Here is a 20,652-nt window from a genome sequence, read left to right as displayed (position 1 = left end):
AGTAAGTAATGTTTACAGATAACGATATCTACGGAATGTTATCAAACGTCAATCCTTGTGCAATACCGAGGATTCTGAGGAAGTCTTTGCCTTTACTTCGGTCCTCGTTTTTCTCCAAATGTCACAGAAAGGCGACTCTGAAAATGACATTTGGGATTATAAACCCCTCGCAAAGAAAAAGAAGCAGCGCGAGTCGTCGCCTCGCTCTGCCACTGTGTTGAAAAAACGGTGTTTATCCGGGAAAAGCTCCCAGAAATCTAAATCAGCGAAGTCAAGCGACGGCAAAGTAGAGCCGGCAAAACATGAGGATTGTTCCACTGGTGATGACGTCCCAGGAGACCGCGGCGGCGGCAGCAGCAGCAGCAGCTACAGCAGGGAGAAGCACCACCTCCCCTCCACATCGTCTCTTATTGAGGATACGGATCAAAGTCACAGCGGCTCCTCCTCAGAAGACATTTGCCCCATGTGTCAGATGCCCTTTTCCATTTTGGTGGTGCAGACTCAGAGGTGGCATATCGCTGAATGTCTTGAAACGTCCAGGGACTCGTGCGAAGGTATTTGGAAACATACATCCCCTTTCTTTTAGGGTACATGTCTCTACCACCATCAGTCATTGGTTGGAAAATTGCGTGCTGGCTTAGATTTAAAAGTTGATTTTTGAATAAAGATTTACACCCTTTTATAAAATTGCCCCTATTTCACTCCACCTTCATGTTTGCTGTCCTGCCTCTCACATGCCTCATCATTCGTCTCCACAGAATGTCCTGACGGCTTTCAGTGCTCCTCCACCAATCCCAGCCATTACAAGAAGTTCAACCACACGGTCCTGGCCCACGGCCGAGCCAACAGCGACATCGCCCTCCTCGGTCTGTGCCGGCAGACGGGGCCCCGCTGGAAGGCCACTAACACAGAAGTGGAAGGCTCCCTTTTACAGACTTCACAGGACAGTCTTTCCGCTTCCTCGCAGTGCAGCGCCTCACCTCGGAATGGCTACAGTCAGACCCCACCGTCGAAACCGACCAATGGCCTTCAGTTTCTGCGCTCGCCCGGCCCGGCGGATTTTAAGAAGAAGAAAGGTTGGCTGTCCTCAACTAAAGGCCGCAAGTCTGTTAGCTCTTCCCAGGAAAGCAGCTCACAGCTTTCATCCACGCCTGTAAAGGCAGAGATCGAAGCACAGACTCCTGAAAGTTTACCCAAACGTGACGCGTCTCCGGACTGTGACGAGTTAATATCCTACTCGCCGCTGTCTGAGTTCCCAACAGAGTCTGAGTTAAGAAATAATGAGTGTCAGAAGTCTTTATTTAATGGCGACGCGTCTGAAAGTGAGGCTGAAGGCTCGGCGGAGCTGTTCAGCGACAACGAGCTCTTCGCCGAGTTCATTGACCACATGGAAGCCGATCATGTGCAAGCAGAGGACACTCAGCTGGAGTCCGTTATGTCTGCGCCGCCCACTAATCAGGAGGCTGCCTGTTCAGTCGCTCAACACAAGGACGGCAGATCTTCCCATTCAGGCAGCTCAGGCGTGAGCAGCGTTCAGTCTCCGCAAAGTTTAGTCCTGGAGCGCCTGAGGGAAACTCTGCGGGGCTCGGACTCTCTGCCGCTGAAGAGCTTGAACGGCAGCGGCGTCCAGTCAGGTCTACCTCACGCACCTTCTCCTCCAGTGCCTGGAACCATGCCACTCCAGGGCAAGAACGCTCAGGCCTCCTGTCTGAAGCAGATGGACATTGGAGTGTTTTTTGGCCTTAAACCCCTGAAGCAGGAGCAGCGAAACGAGGCCGACGGTGGAGCCAATGACCAGGAAGACCCATCAGCTCCTGCATTTGGCGACAGCTGGAGAAGACAGAGGCAGCCGCGCAAAGAAAGGCAGCCGCGAAAGGAGAGACAGCGAACGGAAAAGGCCGAAAGCAGCGCGGCCGCCTCGCAGGAGCTCGGAGAGGAAAGTCGCACGACGTCGACTCGGCGAGGAGGTGGCAGAAGTGGAGGAGGAGGAGGAGGAGGAGGAGGAGGAGGAGGGTGGAGAGGGAGGAGGTGGAACAGAGGGAACGCCGATGGAGAAGTAGAGCTGCGACGTTGTCCCTTCTACAAGAAGATTCCAGGTTAGAAAGCAACCTGCTTCTGAAACATGTTGTTGATTAAGTTAAAATAAATTCTAATATTGAGAACGGCCAATTTTTTATTCTTTATTTCTTGGTGCAGGCACAAAGTTTGTTATCGATGCGTTTGGATACGGAGAGGTGGAGGGCATCACGGCCTACTTTCTGACACATTTCCACTCGGACCACTACGGAGGGTTGACAAAGAATTCCACATTTCCAATCTACTGTAACAAGGTACGAACATTTGCCTTTTTTGAAAAAAAAACAACAAAACAAACAAAAAAAACAATTGGGTACAAATCTGCGTCTGTGAAGGTGTTTTTCACAAAGTGCTTCTCTCTGCGTTGGACTGACTTGTGTCTCTTCACTCAGATCACCGGGAACCTGGTGAAGAGCAAACTGAAGGTGGCCGAGCAGTACGTGCACGTGCTCCCCATGAACACCGCGGTCACCGTGGAGGGAGTCAAGGTCATCCTGCTGGATGCCAACCAGTGAGTCGTCTCCCAGAACGCTGCGTGTGAATCCTTCTCATTCTGTCCCAGTCTAACCAGCCCCACCCCCACCCCCCACCCCCCACTAGCTGTCCAGGCGCCGCCATGCTGCTCTTCTTCCTGCCTGACGGACAAACCGTCCTGCACACCGGTGACTTCAGAGCCGACCCCTCCATGGAGACCTACCCTGAGCTGCTGGGGTGCCGAGTGCAGACGCTCTACCTGGACACCACGTCAGTGTTCCTTTATTGAATTCATACAATTGGCCTTTAATACAGGCCAAAATATCAGCTGTGTTTTTTTTTGGTTTTTTTTATGTTTTTGAATGCAAAGCTGCGTCCTCTCTCCAGCTACTGCAGCCCTGAGTACACCTTCCCCCGGCAGAAGGAGGTCATCACGTTTGCAGCCAACACCGTGTTTGAACTGGTGACGCTCAAGCCCCGAACGCTGGTAGTGTGCGGCTCCTACTCGGTGGGGAAGGAGAAGGTCTTCCTGGGTGAGTGACGCAGAATCACATTATGACTTTGGGAATTAAAGGTGCCCCGTTAAAAAAAAAAAAGGCACAGGTGTCCGTCCTTAACTGCTGCTGTTTGCTCCACTTGTCAGAAAGGCGCGTGCCAAAATGACCCAATGCTGGACGGTTGGACCTTTGTGATGTCACAAAGGGCTGCACTACCTCTCCCACATCAATGGCCGAGACCCACAGTGATTTGTTTGTGTATTCATCTCCTTCCAGATATGTAGAAAGTCCAGCAAAGCTGCACTTTTAGCAGGAAGCTACACTTAAAACAGGAGTTGATGTGCAGTTTTATGGCGATGTATCGACTCTGATCAGGTGCAGGGTTCACTGGAGTGCAGGGGGAATCTAAAGAGCAGCACATTCAGACAACCAGCAGCAAAGCAAATAAAGCTGGTTTTTCATGTTATTAAGCCTTTCATGCTGAAAGTGCACTATAACATATTAGATCTGTGTTTTTTTTTATCGGTTGAAAACCCGGCTCATAAATACAGTTTTGATCGCCAATTCTATATATTTCAGCAATGAATATGTGCTTTTAAATTGAATTCTGCAAATGGTCGCATTACAATACAGCCTTTCACAAACTGTCCGAGACGCAGTGAATGTGTTTCTCAACCTGAGACAAGGCTGACAGAACCTCCTCACTCACTCCCCCGAACTCCCGGTACCCTTATATCCCCAGCTGACCTTTCCTCCCATTGAAAGGTCAGGTAAGATCAGACACTGAGGCAGCAGCAGCGAGGACAATGACCAGATTATTCTGTGTTGAGAGGAGCGTCGCTCTGTATCTGTGTTGTCCTCAGGCCGAGTCGAATGGCCCTACGGTGACACACGGGCAACAATAATGAACAGATAATGGCCTGTTCCACTTTGGTGTTTGGAAGTAATCTAACAAAAGCGTTTTGCCCGCGATAACCTTCGCTTGAATAAGCACTGTAAAGGAATAAAAACTGTGAAACGGGCTGCAGTTAATTCAGGGCGGTGTTTTTTTTTGCTGTAATATTTTTTATTTATTAGGTTTAAATAATTTTTAGGATTATTGCTCTCATAACATGTTCAGTGACACACCTGCCTGTGAGACAGCGCCCCCAGCTGGCCTACAAAAGGACTCAGTAAGGTTGCTTGCCTGCCCAGCACCTAGCTTGTTGTGGCTACTCTTCTTCTTCATCATCTTCATCCTCTTTCTTTCCTTCATTCTTCTTCTGTGGAGGCTAATGAGGGAGTTCTCAAACTTCTCACACTGTGTCAAGTTGTCGGAAAGTCAATCAATCCTCTACCACACCAGCTGGGGGCGCTGTGTCAGTGGTAGAAGTGCCCTTCTCCCTGTTAGAAGAAGGTAAATAGTGGAAAAAACAGTTAAACTCTTTTCTTTTTTTTTTTAATGGCACAGCTTTATTATTTATATTATGAAGGCCAGACTTGTAAAAAGGTTTCGCTGTTTTTCTGCTTTGTGTGCAGCGCTCGCTGAGGTCCTTGGATCCAAAGTGTGCCTCTCCAGAGACAAATTCAACACAATGTGCTGTCTGGAGTCGGAGCAGGTCAGAAAACTCATCACCACTGACTGGAAGGCGGCCTGTGTCCACGTGTTGCCCATGATGCAGATCACATTCAAAGTAAGTGCAGCAGCGCCCGCACATTCAACTGTGGAATATTTAAAATAGTTACAGGACTTCATAGATTTAGGAACCACTGCCTCACCAGTGATACGTTTTCCTTAATATCCTTCCGACACTTTCTCTTTCTGTCTGTGTGCAGAAGCTGCAGGATCACCTGGCCCGTTTCTCCGGTCAGTACGACCAGCTGGTGGCCTTCAAGCCCACCGGCTGGACCTTCAGCCAGCAGGTGGAGTCCGTGGAGGACATTCAGCCCCACACCAGCGGCAACATCTCCATCTACGGTAGAGTGAGAGGCTCTTCAGCACGGTTTAAACTTGAACTGCAGCTCCTTATGTTCCACTCCGTCTGCTTCGTCTGCTACGAGTCTAACCTTGACACGGCTGGTGGTGTGAGCTCGTAATGACGGGTTCCTCCTCTTCTCTGCTCCGCGTTTGCAATGCGTACATCTGGTCGCTGGCCTGCAATCACCTACTTGGCGCCCCTGCAATGTCATTTTTCACCTGTTTGTCTGTCAGTTTTTTTTTTAAACTGAAAAAGCCACATATAGACGGTTCCAGTGATTTGAAAAAAATAAGAAAAGACAGCCTTGAAAAAAAGGTTCTCTTCTCCCTTTCCTCACAGGAATCCCATACAGTGAGCACAGCAGCTTCCTGGAGCTGAAGCGCTTCGTCCAGTGGCTCCAGCCTCTCAAGATCATCCCCACGGTCAACGTGGGCAGCTGGGACAGCAGGAAGGCCATGGAGAGGTGTTTCAGCGAGTGGCTCGCCGGCACCAAGGCCAAACGGTGACCTTTTAGGACTGAGCTCGGAGGCCGTTTGCTCACCGCATTTGCACAGATTTTTTTTTTATACCTCAAATATTGTAAAGCAACAGGGGAACAGCCATTGATTGATTTGATTCAGCAGATCTCTCAATTTTTTTGTTGCTGCTGCCTCAACTCATTACAGTTCACATTCCAAGTGGGGTGAGAGGCTGTGTTGAAGTGCTGGAGCATGAAGCGCACAAATTATTTGAAATGTATTGGGCGGGGGTGGGGGGGGAAAAGGTCAGGCCGGACGCTTGTGCTTGTTCGGCCGATCTGGAATTCTGCTGTGTGGAAACACTCAAGGCCACATGTGTCGCGCCCGTAATCACGCACATTGTGCACCAGGACTGAATTAATTGGATGTGCTGCTCTCTTCTGTGGCCTCCTGCACTTTTTGCTCACACTGATCATTTGTCCAACAACAACATTGCCAGTGATGTAAATGTCCCAGTTTTATTTTTTTATTTTTTTAAACTTTTTCTCTGAAGCAGGTTTTTAACCGGTACAAAATAAATGTTTTAATATTCTTAACATATAATTCAGTGTTATCATTCATCAGTGAATCTTGAAGTAGTAGTGTTTTTTTCTTATTTGTCTTTGTTTATCTCCAAGGCAACAGAATCAGACCAAGAGATTTTCAATATCTTCTCTTTTTTTTAGGTGTGGGCTTTAAAAAAAAGTTCCAGGTGTTTTATGTTTCGCTTTAGAATGAGTGTTTCTGTCGTCTCTAAAGGTTCTTTAAGATAAAGGCCTGCGCTGGAAGATCTGCATCAGACTCATATCTCCACTGATGCGACGCATCATTCCTCACTTGAGTGTGAGAATAAGAAATGCTTATCTGATTTAAAAAAAAAAAAAAAAATCAGAATACAACACTTTGCTTGACATTTTCAAAATGACAAAGGAGCACTGGGCTGGTCGGTTTATGGTGCATTATAAATAAAATCTGAAGCAATCTGTCCACTGGCAGAAATTCGAGTCAGATTAACAAAGTAAATGATCTGCACAGACGATGCTGGAGATTTTCTCGGTGTCTGTTTTAGATTTGCTGCCAGGAAACTGGAAGTTCAGGTTCTGTTGTTTACCGGAGACGATACTGAGGATGACGCCGCTGACAGGTTTTTGTTTAGTCACCTTTCCTTTGGCGCTCACTCCGCGCTTCAGTGAAGACAACAATGGGCCAAACTTTTTTTGGGAAAAACAAATACAGTTATTTAAAGCTTTGCGAAACCTTAGAACGCTCATAACAGCGTTGAAAAAAGGTCAAGGAGTGTCGAAGAAGCAGAGTACGGCCGTGATCATTCTCAGGTCATGCATCAAAGAACTTGCTTTTCTTTAACGTTGCGACAGCACTTCAAGAATCAACAAATATAGAAGTTCAGAATTTTTACAAGTGAAACATTCATTTATTCATCTGCTGCACCCTCAAAAAGGTTGTATTTACTTGCGATATTCTACATATAACAGAGTTTTAGAATCACAGCTGCAGAAACGGAAAAAAAACCCATCTTTAACACTTTTTTACAATCGTGCCATTAAAGGTCCTAAAACTTTATAAAGCCTTCAAAAAATAAAAAATAAAAAAAAGGCTCATTCAAAGTGACGTCCAAACGACTCACTGAACATTCACTCTGTCAGATTTACATTTGAGTTTCAAAGTTGGGAGAGTAGCTTTTCCCCTTTTTCTTTGTCCTTCATCAGTGGCAAAAGATGAAAATCTTAAAATATTCATTTTAATATCAACGTCTCCACATGCTTTGAAGCTGTTAAAGTGAACGAGCCTTGTAGATAATTCCCATTTGATGTTGTTCTACCCGTGAGGCGTCGGCACAAAGTTTTTTCTTTTTCTTTAAATCAGATTATCTGTGTGAATAATTAGGTTTGGCCGCTGTTTTCACAGCCACTCGAATATGCTGCAGACCACGTGGAAAAACTGGTTCATTGTCTTCCCTTTGTTGCACTCACTATTTATACGAGTTGCAAGAAAGGAAAGGTTAAAAATGGACACGTGCGTAGTGAGAGGCGTCACCATGTCGTCACGGCTCGCAGGTGCTGCACACTGAGAGAACCGACAAGGAACCAGCAGGTCTTGACGACGACGAAACCGGCACAAGTTGCGGGAAACGTCAGCAGAAGTCGAGCAAAAGGTCATCGAATTACTCATCTTGAGATCGGGACGTTCGATCTCGTCTTCCTGCGCTGAACCACTCGCATGAAAGTGGAAGAATAAAACTGTCTCTGTTCCAGAGTCACATTAATAGTTCAGTCCAAAGAAAACTGCCATTATCATTTACGTGCATTTTTACGATTAAATATACAAAGATAATTACAATGCTATGCTTGTTAAATAGTAAGTCTATGCAGAGTAAACTTGTACAACTTTTCTCTCCCACACACATGATGCGTTACACAATTTTTGTGCCATCATGAGGAAATAAGTGTGAATAAAACATGTTCCGTTTGGAACGCAGGCGTCATATCTACAGCGACACTTAAAAAAAACCAACCATGCTTGGTGGAAACTGCAAGTCATTGTCCGGAAACAAAGGCATGTGCACGACTCCTTGTACCAAAATGCAATCAATCCTGAGTCACGGCGTGTGAGGACAATTGTATGATTATTTGATCAGCCAGCCAGACTCAGACCAGCCCACAGCTTTGGAAAGTGTTGTCACGGTGACTTTATCTGAGTGGCCGGCAGCCTGCTCGCAGTCAGCCGCTGCACAGACAGCTGGGCAGGTGCAGCGGCTGGCATCCGTGCTGACGCAGGATGGTCACCTTCACCTGGAGGAAGGAGACATGTTTTTTGAAAAGTCCTGCATTGGTTTCAGATCAATATTATTATTATTATTGTCATTATTATTATTATTATTATTATTATTATTATTATTATTATTATTATTATTTTCAATTTATTCTGGACTCCTGTGCAGACTAAAGATCTCTGGAAAACAATATATTTAGCCCTCCGTTTGCATCCTCCACACAACGGGGTTTTAACTTCCGCTGAAACCAAGGCTTTTTGAACCTTCCTCACGCGTGGAAGGAAACAAAGACGAGGTGTCTTGGAGGGCGGAGCCAGTACTTGGCAGCAGGTGTTGGCCGGAGAGGCGACATTAAGGTGTCAGAAATATCAGTGACATCACAAAGGTCTGATTTCCACACCTGAAAGCTTTCTTCAACTTTTGTTAGTAAAGTCCTCTTTACTAGATAGTTTCAGATTAGAGGCACATATTGTTAGCAAACATTGGTGAAGTGAATTTTGCATTATATTTAAATATAAATAAAAAAAGAATCTGCTTGGTCATGCCCTCTGTGATGTCACGTGGAGCCGATTTCCATGCCTATATATTTTATCATCCGTTTTTATAAAGTAAAGGCTATTTCTGGAAAGGCTGGACAGTATTGTGCATAAAATTGCAAGAAAGTTTTGTTAAAATGGTGGGGTCTGGGAAAGTTTTCCACTCCCCTTTCGACCACAGACATTATCAGCAAGGCGAGTCTACGCGTCTTGGTCAAACTGGTGCGCGTCACACTTGGCATGGCACGTTTTCACTCAAAGTCAAAGTGGACAAACCTCATTCTTGAGCGTCCTGCTGAGGTACATGTTGAACTCGTCCACAGTACCGGTGTGCAGGTCGTTGATCGCCAGCACCTGATCTCCTTTGTGGAAGAGACACTCGGTCTGAGGCTGGCCCGTCCAGCCACTGATACTGAGACACACACACACACAGAGGTATTTTTACTCTCAGGCCGCAGGTCTCTGTCACCTGGGTAAACAGGCTTGCCGATCATTTCCTGCTGTCACTGATTCGGGCTGTCAACATAAAATCTCAGCGCTTCTAATCAGTCATCACTACAGTCTTGTCGTCTCGTCAGTCTCTGAGCTTTACCAAGGTCTAAGAGTCAACCTGCTAATGTACAATGAAAAATACAACCTGTGTCCTACGCATCTCTACTTAATTTAGATTCTTAAAATGTGACAGACTCGGTCCAGTGGGTAAAAACACAATTTTTGTTCCTCTATTCTTCTGAAATCGCAGCTGTCAACATGTCAGTGATTGTCTAGACTCTAGACATTTCTGGAGGGGTGGTTTGCGCTGATGTGTCTGCTCTGTGAGAGTGACGCATGCAGATGCAACGAAACAAAATGTCGGAGTAAGAAAAAAAAAAAAAAAAAAAAGTCTTTGCACAATATCAATAATTTGGGTATTTGTGGCTCTTTGTGCACACAGACGTCACCTGCGCACCTGTTCAGAAAACGTCACCCCTCAGTGCAGCAGTTTGACTCTAATTCTAGTCTGGTTCCTTCATGAATTACTGGGGGAAACGATGCTGCTGCCGCAGTGCATTAGCGTTGTTTTGACGTCTGTGTTTGCGCAGGCGTGTGCGCGAAATTGAACGTGGCAGCTGTGGATACACAGTACCTCCTCAGTGACGCAGTTCAATAAAGCTTGTGCAGGAGCCTTTTCTTTATCTCCAAATTCCTTCTTTCACGCATTCCGACAGTGTGACCTCCGTCTTGAAGATACGCATCGTTTCAGCGGTGGCGACACAGTCAAAAATAAGCATCGTCTCACCGATGCGCAAACTTACGTGGGCCTCCCGTCCACCTCGGTGACTGTCAGGTGTTTCTTCATGTCGGCCTGCTTCACCGTGATGTCTCTCTCCTCTGGGTTGACGTCATCCAGGCTGCAGAGAAATGCAAAACTGTTTTCTTTCTTTCTTTCTTTTCTTGTCACAACGAAAACAGTGTAGTTGCAGAGACCCGGACGGTCTTCTGGACTTCCTGCAGATTCACTTCAGTGCAGCTGCAGCTCTCGGGTTCACAGCCATTACAGCGCCACCCTCCGATAAATAATAATAATAATAATAATAATAATAATAATAATAATAATAATAATAATAATAATAATAATAATAATAATAAAAAATAAAACTGGTTTCAATCTGTTTTCACTTCCTGCAGCTTCCAGCCAATCAGTTTTCTCTACTCAAGAGCCACACAAGAAGGAAAAAGAAAAGCTGCTAGCTTAGTCGTTAGCCTCGTTAGCAGCGGCCAAGTAGAGTTTGGCACCTAAAACGAAGACCAAATGAGGCAGTAAAGATACACACACACACAGTCACTCTCTCTCTCTCTCGATTCTCAACTGAGGTTGTTTCAGGTAAATTGGTAGCAGCTTGGCAAAATTAGTAATGATTAAAAACAACGAAAGAAAGGAAAAACCTGACTAGGCCTTTAGAGAGTGATACCGCCCCTTTTCTAACGAGCTGCTTGGAGTGGTTGCAATTAAAGAGTAGTAGATACAGGTACATTGTCACCCACTCACATCATCTACCTGTTGAATGAATTGGTTGAATTAGCAAGAAATAAAATAAAATAATGTCAGCAAATTCTGCGTCTTCCTGGTCTCAGTCACCATGGTGTCATTACTGTTTGGGTGAGCTACAGCACTCACTACTGGGGAAACATTTCTTCTGGTCAACATACAGAACAATAGGAGATCAGATGTAAACACACCTCCCGCAAATGGCATTTTATCATAGTGGGTTTGGTCACACGTGCGCAAACACACAACAAAAACACACTAAAATGACAAAGTGCAACTTTATCATTCTCACCCCATTCAAATATTGACACGAATGTCTAACTTTACAATTGGGGCAGCAACAAGTGCCTGCCCAGCCTTTGTGACCCAACCAGTCCTGCAACAAGGTGTCGGCTTCTGCATTCCCCTCGAGTTTATTTTGCTTCATTGCCAGAGACATCGTCACATCTTTTCTGATATGTTTTTTCTTTTTTCTTTTTTTTCTTTTTATGCAAAAATAACATGGCTGTTTCCAACTTCAATCAGAAATGGGTCAAAAATAAGTTTTGAATTCTGCTGATCATTGCACACTGTTGATCTTTGGTTTTCAGTCAATGCATGGTGGTTACCTCTCAGTGGAACTCTCTTTATCCAGCATGGGTGGCCTCTCCAGCATCTCCTCCGAAGAAACAGCACCGTTGTCGCTGGATCCGCTGCTGAATTCGGACAACGGACGTTTTTCATCCCTGCCAAAAGAAATTTAAAAGAAAGCGAGGAAGAAAAAGTGAACTTGCAACGTCGGGCCTTGTCGCTTCACATTCCAGTTACGCTGAGCAACCCACCATGACCCAGTAAGTTCTGGAACAAAGACAACTGTGAGTGAGAGTTGACAATGAAATGCAGCGAGGCTCTGAGGCAGCAGAGATTGCTGCTGATACTGAGTTATTGTTTTGAGGACAAACGACATGGAGACAGTGAATGACCCACTGGCCGATATCATTGATGACCCAGTTTGGAGCTGTTATTAGAAGCCATGGATGAATAGAAGACCTTATTTGTGTCTGTTGCGAAAAAATAAAACATTGAAGTCGAGGGGACGGGGGAGAGAGCTCTGAACTAGTTAGAGTAGAAGAAGAGAACAGATGTGTTGCACTTTTTCTTTTTCTTATTTAAAAAAAGGAACCTTTCTAAAATCAACAAGGGAGGAACTAATGACTCGAGAGGGATTCTAATTAAGGGGCTCATTGGAGACGAGTCCTTTGACCCATATGCCAAATGTAGTGGAGGAGAGTTTGCCTCTCAGAGAGAAATCAATGTAAAAGAGCAAGCTTATTAGAATTACATCCTAGAGAGAAATGTCATGAGGAGACAAGGAAGTAAGAAGGAGACATAACAAAGTCCAGAGTCCTGACCAAATGCATGACACACAGACGTGATCCTCACAACACTTAAATCAGTGAGGGATGGCACTGGAAGATACCATAATACCACAATTATTGAATTGTTGATTAAGGTTTTTTTTTTTTTTAATTTTGTTCAGGGAGACAAAAAAAAAGTTTAATCAAGAGATTAAAGACCAGCAGCCATGCCTTCAGTTTGTCACTTGCGTGCAATACACACAGTATCATCCATTTCAAATGACCAAATTCTTGCAGCAGTTCATGCGTGTCAATGCCAACCTAGAGCACGACAAAAATGCAGATAGGGACCAAAACAAACAATGGTGTGACCTGAATGTAATGGCACCAGGCAATTAACTGAAACCACAATGACATCTGTAATTCTCCACAAGGATGTTCTTATTAGAGTTTCCAATGACCCACATCCTACTTTATATTACTTAGGATTTAGTAACACCTGATCAAGAGGTGGGACCATTGCATGAGTGCAAAAAAGGTTTAAAACATATTCATTTCGGTCACTGTATCAGTTTGTATTTGTTTCTGCAGGACAACCTGTTGTTCAAAAATATATGAATAAAAACACATTTTCGACTGGGACATGAAGTTAACAAATAAATCATGAGAGAAAGAACACAAAGTACTGTGACAACCATGGAAGTTGCTATTTATCCTAGAATAAAAAAAAGTGCTCGAGGGTGTTTGAGATGTTTGAAAGATGTCTATCAGTCAAAAACAATCTCCTGCTTTGCATTTCCTGTTGACCCTGTGGGCGATAAACATTGTAAACAACCAGCGAAACCTTTGACTTTGTTTATCACCAATCAGGCTAACAACAGGAATGGCTCAATTTGAATGTAAATCGTCAGTGACGATGAGTCTCGGTGGGATTTCAGAGCTCCCCGTCCTTGAAAAGTTATCTCTCATCTATTCAAGCGCAGAAGTTGTCAAACAGGCTCGGAGGTTCAGCCTTTCACTGAATCCCGGCCGGCCTGAGAGAGCTCAGCCACTTGTAAAAATAACAACGTCTTTGTTGGTCATCTCTGCCAATTGGGCGGTGGTTTACCTCTTGACGAATTAGCTATTTCGGTATGTAGGACGCAGTTGTAAACGTGCTGAGCAAAGACTTGAAGAAGACCGAGTGCAGATGAAAAGAAAAGGTAGACCAGCGACTGGTTCTGTGTGAGATCATGGAGCCGCAGGAAGCTCAGCAATCACTAGGGGCTCCACCAGTAAAACGTACCTTTCTTCGAAGCGATTAAGTTCCATCATCGGCTCGTATCTGTCAGGAAGAGAAAGATTGCCAAAGCCGAAATTGAAGTAAACTGAATGTAAGATATGCGTCAGGCAAATAAGATGAATATAGATTAAAGTAAAATCTGTAACACTCACATTTCGTTGAGGCTGCAACAACGTGCGGTGCCATTTGATGCAGTCTTTTTTGAGGACAGCAATTAGTTCAAATAGATAGACATCACAACTGTTAGAAGGTCATAGACAAAATACAATCATCAGCCACACTTTAAAGTGATGAACACCTGAATGCGGCTGAAGTAGGATTTCGGATAGTCGTATTCAGAGTTCACCGGCTCAGATGCACGTCTTTTGGAGAAATCTTCTATCTGTTGGCCGAATCGAAAAGAAAATGTTATAATTTTTTTTCAAAGGGATGTTTTACAATTATACCCCCCCGCCCCCCAAAAAAAAAAAAAAATGGGAAAATGGGAGCCAAAGTCACTGTACCTCCGTTTTAACCAAGTTATGTTCCAAAGAGTTTGAGGAGGGGTCGGACAAAGAACGTCCTTTCAGCTCCTGCCGTAAAAAAGAAATAAAATCATTTGCACAATAGGCACCCATGGGACCTTTTTTCCTGTGAATATTAATGTGTTTCACAACGGCATAAGGTTTACGGGCCAATCAGCTCTCTGTTCATGGCTCTGACGAGCCGCCTGTGCATTTGTCAATCAAGACCTGGTGTGGTGGAAAACAAATCTGAAGGTGTGAACAGATGAGAAATCAGACTGGGCTATTTGTCTACAAACTGATCTAATCTTCACTTGAAAAAACAAACTCAAAATGCTCTTCATATCCCTTGGGTTTATCTCACGTAGGCATCTGGTGGAGAAGAACTTGTGGGAAACATTTAGAAGGGAGGCAATTGGAGGATAATTTAGAAAACTTGCTGTCAATTAAATTAAATGTCAGCAGCTCAATCAAACATGGTAATGGTAGCTTAGTGGTGGAGAGTGATGTTAGCCATGCACTACTTCGCTCTGGGGGCTTATCTAGCCACTAGCCAGCAGTTGCTAAAGCCATTTAGTAATAAGGGAAAACCTCTGGGTTGAAACCTTGTGGGTTGAAAATTCTGTCAAGTTCTGATACAACTGTTACCAAGGGAGCATCCACGCTAATGATATTAGCTGCTAAACCTGCGCCAACTTAATTCTTCTGGCCTTCTCCTTTGTTTTATTTTTATTTTTATTTTATTTTATTTTATTTTTGTTTGGGGGAAACCTTGGAGCAGTACCTTCATGTTTTCATCAGAAATTTATACCACCCACTAATTTAATTTTAAATGAAGCTGGATATTTATTGAGTCCTTGGCCCATAAATGTTGTCAGGTTGACATTGCCAATATGGATGACAGACTGAAATCCTACAGCCACTCAAAGCTTGCAGAGGAAAGTTAGAGTCAACCTATCAGTGATGCATGTGTGGAAAGTACAGAGAGAGAGAGAGAGAGAGAGAGCCATAGAGAGAGAGAGAGAGCGCTTGTCCTTGCACTGGAGGAAGGACTGACCTCGTTTATGGCACACGTGTGATACGCATTGATGGGTTTTGAAATAACCTGGAGAGACAAGACAAACAGACGGCTGATTAATCAGCACCAGCAGTGGATGACTAATGTCATGTTGATGCACAATGGCTGATTGTTTGATTTGCAAGGCATCGCAGGTGTTGCAAGAGGAGGAAAGGAAGTGACACACACTTCATTTGCAAGAGAGAATGAAATCATGTCAACAACTAAGAGAAAGAACTTCCTTGAGTCAGATGTGCGGATACGTACCATGCCTGACTGTGAGCTTCTCATGCACTGTGGCAGGGATTTAAAAAGACAAAAAAAAAAGTGTGTCAGTGACAAAGTTGCTGAAAAAAAGGTGTTTATGAAACGGAAAGCTCTGTTTTGCATGCATTGTGACCGTGATGTACCTCTGCAGGTGCAATGTTATGGGGCCGGGTTTTTAGGGCGTCAAACAGGACATCGAACCAACCTTCTATTTCGCTGCTAAAATCAAAAGGAGTATAGAAAACAAAAACACACTTTAGCCATTCTTCCGCAAAGTAGTCCAAAGAATTATGGTTAGAACATTAAAACCGGTTTGAGACACGCTCGTCTGTTACAGGAAGCAGGAAGACAGCGTAATTTCTTCTCCATTGTTTTAATGAATAGAGCGGGAGAGGGAGGAGGAAGTCTCACAGCAAGTACCTTATTTTAGAAACAAACAACACTTAGAAGTGACTCAAATCCTTTAGTCACCTCAAAGTGTAAATATCCTAATCTCTAAAATCACAACCACAACCCCGTCTCGCTGACTGACCTGTCCCCCCCGATGAGGAAGAAGTCCCGATCGGCCGCCCTGATGCAGAGCACGCAGGAGGCAGAGCACTTGAAGGTCTTCTGGATCCAACTCCACCTGGAGTTATCTTGAGGGCTCACACACATCCGGGAGATGCTGATGGAGGAGCACAGGGACAAAACCAATGGTCAAAACTCTTCTGCCAAGTTTCTTTGTTTGTTTCCTCTGCACGGCCACAAGGGAATTCTGAGCAAATTGTAAAATGATGGCCGGGGACCTACTGCAACAAGTCAATCTCTCCGTTAACTTTGTCCTTTTCCTCTGGACTCTTGCAGTACTTGAGCTGATGCCCTTGTTCGCCTATTTTGTACAGCACAAAATATCTCCTCTTCCATGATTTCTGCAAGAGGGAATGTGTCAATCAATCAATCAATCAATCAATCAATCAATCAATCACTCACAGCATGCAAAAGCCTGCTGTGGGATTTCCGTTACCTCGGTCTTAAACTGTTTCGGGGGAGGCGACTTCAGCAGGAATCCAGACTTTATTTCTGTTGTAACCCCGACTGGTTTGTAGAACACCGCGCTTCCACCTGAGGGCCAACGAAAAACCGGCTTTGTTAAATATCTCATCTCGCTTCCTAATCTCTTTGGGGTTTTTTTGTTTTTTCAAATTTCCTGCAATAGCAATTAGATTCATAAATGAAGAATATACGGTTTGAAGTTGTGTTGACGCAACGCAAACTGTCGCCAAAGTGCTCTGACACGTGAGTGCGTTTCTTTAGCCAGTCAAAGCACCCAAGCAAATACAGAAAGAGATCAAGTGTAGTGCCTGTACCTTTCAAACTTTTATGCATCGTGACACCTGAGGGGGAGGAAAAAGTTCATCAGTCACTGTCTCGTCAGAGGGCGGCAGGAAATGTCAAGAAGGACGAAGTAAAGACTTCAAACAACGTGGACTGCGTTTAAAAATAGACGAGAAGACCGTGGAGCGTAATGAAAACACAGCGAGAGAGGGAGTGAGGGAGGAAGGTACAAGCGGAGGAAAGTGGAATTTTATTTTCTCAAAGTGGAATTATTACACCATGGAATAGAACTGTATTTTCTAGCAGTAAAAATTGTGCCAATGCTTCTTATCTATATATTCATAAAACTGAGGCACTTTATCTAATATGTTGGAATGACAGGATGCAGTTAAAATAAAGATGCAAAACAAGAGAATTAAAGATTCCCTATCAGTTATTATTAAAAAATTATTCAAAAATAAGCTGCACCTGCAGTTACAACCCACACCAAGAACAGCACCGGCTCTTCAGATCAAATCATGATATTAAAAGTATCATGATTTGTGTGGCACCTAGCCACCAATAAAAATAACACACAATTAGGAGTTCAGGGTTTTGATTTTTTTTTTTTTTTTTTTAAATTTCAACAACAAAACGCACAAATCACCCACCTTCAAAAAAAAAAAAGAAGAAAAGAAAAGAAAAGAAAAGCCCAGTGGACGGGAGAGTTCCTACCTGCGCAGCGCCAGTTTAGACTTTCACAACAAGTATTGCTGCATGCGAAGGCTTTATGTTGTCCCTCGGCTGGCAGAGGCGACACATTCAAAGCAGGAAACTGGAGTTTCTGGTTGGACGCATTCAGTTGTGTTTAAGGGCAGTCCTTCGACGGCCTTCCCCAAGAAAAACACCACTGGAGGGACGAGAAAAAAGGATGCGGTGACAGTTTACAGGCTGCTGACTGATGGGAGTTTTAAAAGTATCTGAAAAAAAAGGAAGAGATCTGACTTGACTTCTCATTAAAAGGGAAATATAAAACCAACCTGTTTGAGTTTTGGAGTGTTGCGTTTGCTGCAATAAAACACTGTAAATGTCAACGTTTTAGTCAGCTGCTGTTAATTTATAGTCAGGAAAGTCAGGACAACACGCCTCTCTTTACACATCCACATGTGAAACATATCCTGTTCAGTTTGTCATTAATGCAAACAGAAGGAGATGTCAAAGGTCCCATAATGTGCAAACTTCCCTTGAGCACTGTTTTCCAGCAATAATCTGCATCTCTGTTCTCTTAGTGAGATCACCTGATAGGACAGTCCACCCTTTGCTTCTTTTATTTACCTAACGTGAGTCAAAAAGCACTTAGTTCTGGAAAATCTGCTGCCTCTGTTGGGCCAGAGACCTAAAGTCCCCCGGCCGAGTGTTGCCTCCGGCCCCTGGGACCGCCTTGTCCTGCATCAGTTTTGCAGGAGGCTGTAAACGCAGCGCTGAATGTGCCATTTCCTGCAGATCTACAGGTGTTCTTGGGATGACGTATCATGCATCAAACTCTCGATGGGGAAATGGCAGCTTCAGAGTTGGTGTTGAATAACAACAACAACAATTACAAATGCAACTAACATGTGCCTGTTAAAGTCATTTTACCCATAGTCTAAAACCTTTATGAGATGCTACTTTTATGAATCTGTGGGGCTATTTGAGGGGGTGAGCGGCCATGCATTTGCAAACATTTTTAATTTTTTTTGCACAATTTCTTTGTGGGATCACAGGGCGGATTCCTATATATTTGTGTTGCAGTGGAGATGCAACAACAACAACAGTAGCAACTGACACACACCGCTGCGCACACATTTCATAGATACAGCAGTGTGGGTGAGGAGGGAGGTGTCCATGGAGGAGGAGCAGGAACACAAACAGAGCCTCATGAAATACCGAGGTGTTTACACGTGCGCGTGCACACACACACACACACACACACGGGTGTGTAAATAAGGCCATTAGAGGCTTCTTCTTGAGAAGGACACGGAGTAACTCTTGTGCTTCTCTGACAATGTTCCTGAGTCTGTTGCCCTTCAACCTGCCTTAAACCTCATGATTCATGTTCCATCTTTAATAGGACGAAGGCACCAAGCAAAAAAAAAAAGAAAGAAAAAGGAAGAAGAGAGAAGAGAAACCACTCCCCTGCAGAGGGAAGTGCTTCTGCAGCGACAGCAGCACCGGGCGAGATGAGAGGAAGCGTAGCAGGTGGAGATGATGAACAGGCTGCTTGTTGGTTTGTTTTCTTCCACTCATTTCGTCGCACTGCTTCAGGAAAACAGACAATGTTACATAAGAACCAACAGTGGCACGGGAACTTCTGAGGCGTCGCGTTTAAATAAACCATCACGTTTCTCAATGTTCCATCAGTCTGTGGACATGATGTTCAAAGAAAAACCTTAGAAGGTCATTTTTCATTTTCAGAATGTTTCCTTTTTTGACAGTACACCACCAGTTAAGTGGCTCATCATTGTGATTATGTCTCCCAGAGGCACCCTTGTGCAGCTGGAGCCAATTTAGCCCCGGGTTAAATGAGTTATGAAATGCCAGTCGCACCTCTGAAATGTCTATGTCCGTGTTTGTTTGCATTGCTGTGGTAACCGGCCTTTGAAGACGGATCAGTAATCACCTGTTGAGTTCCATTCGTAACCCAGAATTTTTGTTCAAATTTGAAATGATTTGGGTATTACAAGCAAAAAATACAACATGCATCCCCCCACAGAATGAATCCCCCCCACTGACCGCAATACAAAAACGAGTATCTGTAAAGCTTTATACCGCGACACGCTGGCATTCGTGTAGTTTTACAACACAATCACAAACGGCATAAGAAACCTCTGACGGCAAAGTGGAAGGTTTGAAAAGGTAGATGTACCTTCAGAATTGGATTTTTAGCAAGGGCTTACCCAAAAATGACTTGTAAGTTTGTGAAAAATCAATGGCAGGTGTTGCAACTCCATCGAACGGCTCATACTCAAGGAGATCAAACACATTTACAAGTCAAGAGTTGCAAATAAATCACATTTTTTTATTGCGAGGCGAGGTAAATGTGACCAACTCAAAAGACAGAATCATGCAAAAACCCATAACTAAATAAATACTGGTGGGCCAGCCAAAAAGAACAAAAGGAAAGAGAGCCACCACTGCTCAGCCCACATGGAGACATTGGAACAGGGTTCTCCTCGCGACCCTAACCAACTAAACCCTGAACAAATGAGAAATGAAGCCACAAAAACTGAACGCACCAGAAAAGAGGAGATAAAAGAAAAGAAACACAACTTCATAAGGTGACATCAAGATGATTGCTGCCAACCAGACTGAGAGCTGAGCAGCAGTCCCCTCCCTCTCTTTATAGGTCTTGATTACTGTGCAGCCACACCTGTTGGAAAGGGAACAGCCAGAGTGAGCGCAGGATCAGCACAGACTGATCAGTTAGAGGAGGGGGGCGGGGGAGCATGTAACAGTAGGATTGAATGAATAATGCTGATCACTGTCACTGTCAACATACAGACACGACTGACAGAATTTTTTTTTTGGGGCTTTGTCAAATTGAGAAACAATTGGCAATTTTGTCAGCCGTAAAACACAGAGTATTTAGCTGGAACACAGTCAATATATAGCATTGTTGTACATCTGCAAAGAATTGACTGTATATATGAAGAAGGATGGAGTCTTTGTGACATCACCCTCACGGTCAACGCAATCTTGAGTGTCTGGCTTGTATTGAAATGTGGAGACTCCATGTGTGGCTGGTACCAGATGACAGCAACAGCCAGAGCAGGAGAGCAGCTTGTGTCTCATCCGCTGATAAGCACACTACTCTTGGCTACTAAACTGCAGCCACACACACAAATTTTTGCCCATTTTTTCCTGAAGTTATACCAAATCGGACCAAATGCACAGTGAATAATAAAAAAAACAACAACTTTACTATTGATTTAACCAACAAAAATTTGAAGCAGTTTGTAAAATGATTTTAATTCTCTTCAGTTTTAGTCTTTTTGCAACCATTTTTGGCGGTC

The 20,652-nt window shown here is 44.1% G+C and overlaps 2 protein-coding genes across 4 annotated transcripts; one reads left to right on the top strand and one right to left on the bottom strand.

The window, feature by feature from the left end:
• Positions 1 to 118: 118 nt before the first annotated feature.
• Positions 119 to 6,059, top strand: dclre1a (DNA cross-link repair 1A (PSO2 homolog, S. cerevisiae)). Its single transcript, XM_076028121.1, has 9 exons — positions 119 to 554; positions 759 to 2,096; positions 2,197 to 2,330; positions 2,469 to 2,587; positions 2,677 to 2,820; positions 2,938 to 3,083; positions 4,566 to 4,720; positions 4,863 to 5,004; positions 5,345 to 6,059. Exons 1-9 carry the CDS (start codon positions 119 to 121, stop codon positions 5,509 to 5,511), a joined length of 2,781 nt encoding a protein of 926 aa, XP_075884236.1. The 3' UTR covers positions 5,512 to 6,059.
• Positions 6,060 to 6,976: 917 nt separating this feature from the next.
• On the bottom strand, positions 6,977 to 17,461 carry LOC142889404 (pleckstrin homology domain-containing family S member 1-like). Of its 3 annotated transcripts, none has more exons than XM_076028124.1 (16): positions 17,336 to 17,461; positions 16,654 to 16,680; positions 16,311 to 16,408; positions 16,097 to 16,215; positions 15,837 to 15,971; positions 15,448 to 15,523; positions 15,305 to 15,331; positions 15,038 to 15,085; positions 13,981 to 14,049; positions 13,776 to 13,859; positions 13,630 to 13,673; positions 13,481 to 13,519; positions 11,467 to 11,583; positions 10,125 to 10,220; positions 9,106 to 9,241; positions 6,977 to 8,312 (listed from the first exon to the last, which is right to left on the bottom strand). In XM_076028124.1, exons 2-16 carry the CDS (start codon positions 16,670 to 16,672, stop codon positions 8,241 to 8,243), a joined length of 1,179 nt encoding a protein of 392 aa, XP_075884239.1. In that variant the 5' UTR covers positions 16,673 to 16,680; positions 17,336 to 17,461; the 3' UTR covers positions 6,977 to 8,240. The 3 variants fall into 3 exon arrangements, with proteins under 3 accessions (XP_075884239.1, XP_075884240.1, XP_075884241.1); XM_076028125.1 differs by having other exon boundaries at positions 17,272 to 17,377; XM_076028126.1 differs by lacking the exon at positions 13,981 to 14,049.
• Between the last annotated feature and the right edge of the window lie 3,191 nt (positions 17,462 to 20,652).

Source organism: Nelusetta ayraudi, unplaced genomic scaffold (genome assembly GCF_046127955.1).
Source record: "Nelusetta ayraudi isolate G7.1 ecotype Tasmania unplaced genomic scaffold, CSIRO-AGI_Nayr_v1 ptg000022l, whole genome shotgun sequence".
NCBI classification, from domain to species: domain Eukaryota; kingdom Metazoa; phylum Chordata; class Actinopteri; order Tetraodontiformes; family Monacanthidae; genus Nelusetta; species Nelusetta ayraudi.
Note: the sequence above shows the minus strand (reverse complement) of the source record. Positions and strands in the feature narration are given on the sequence as shown.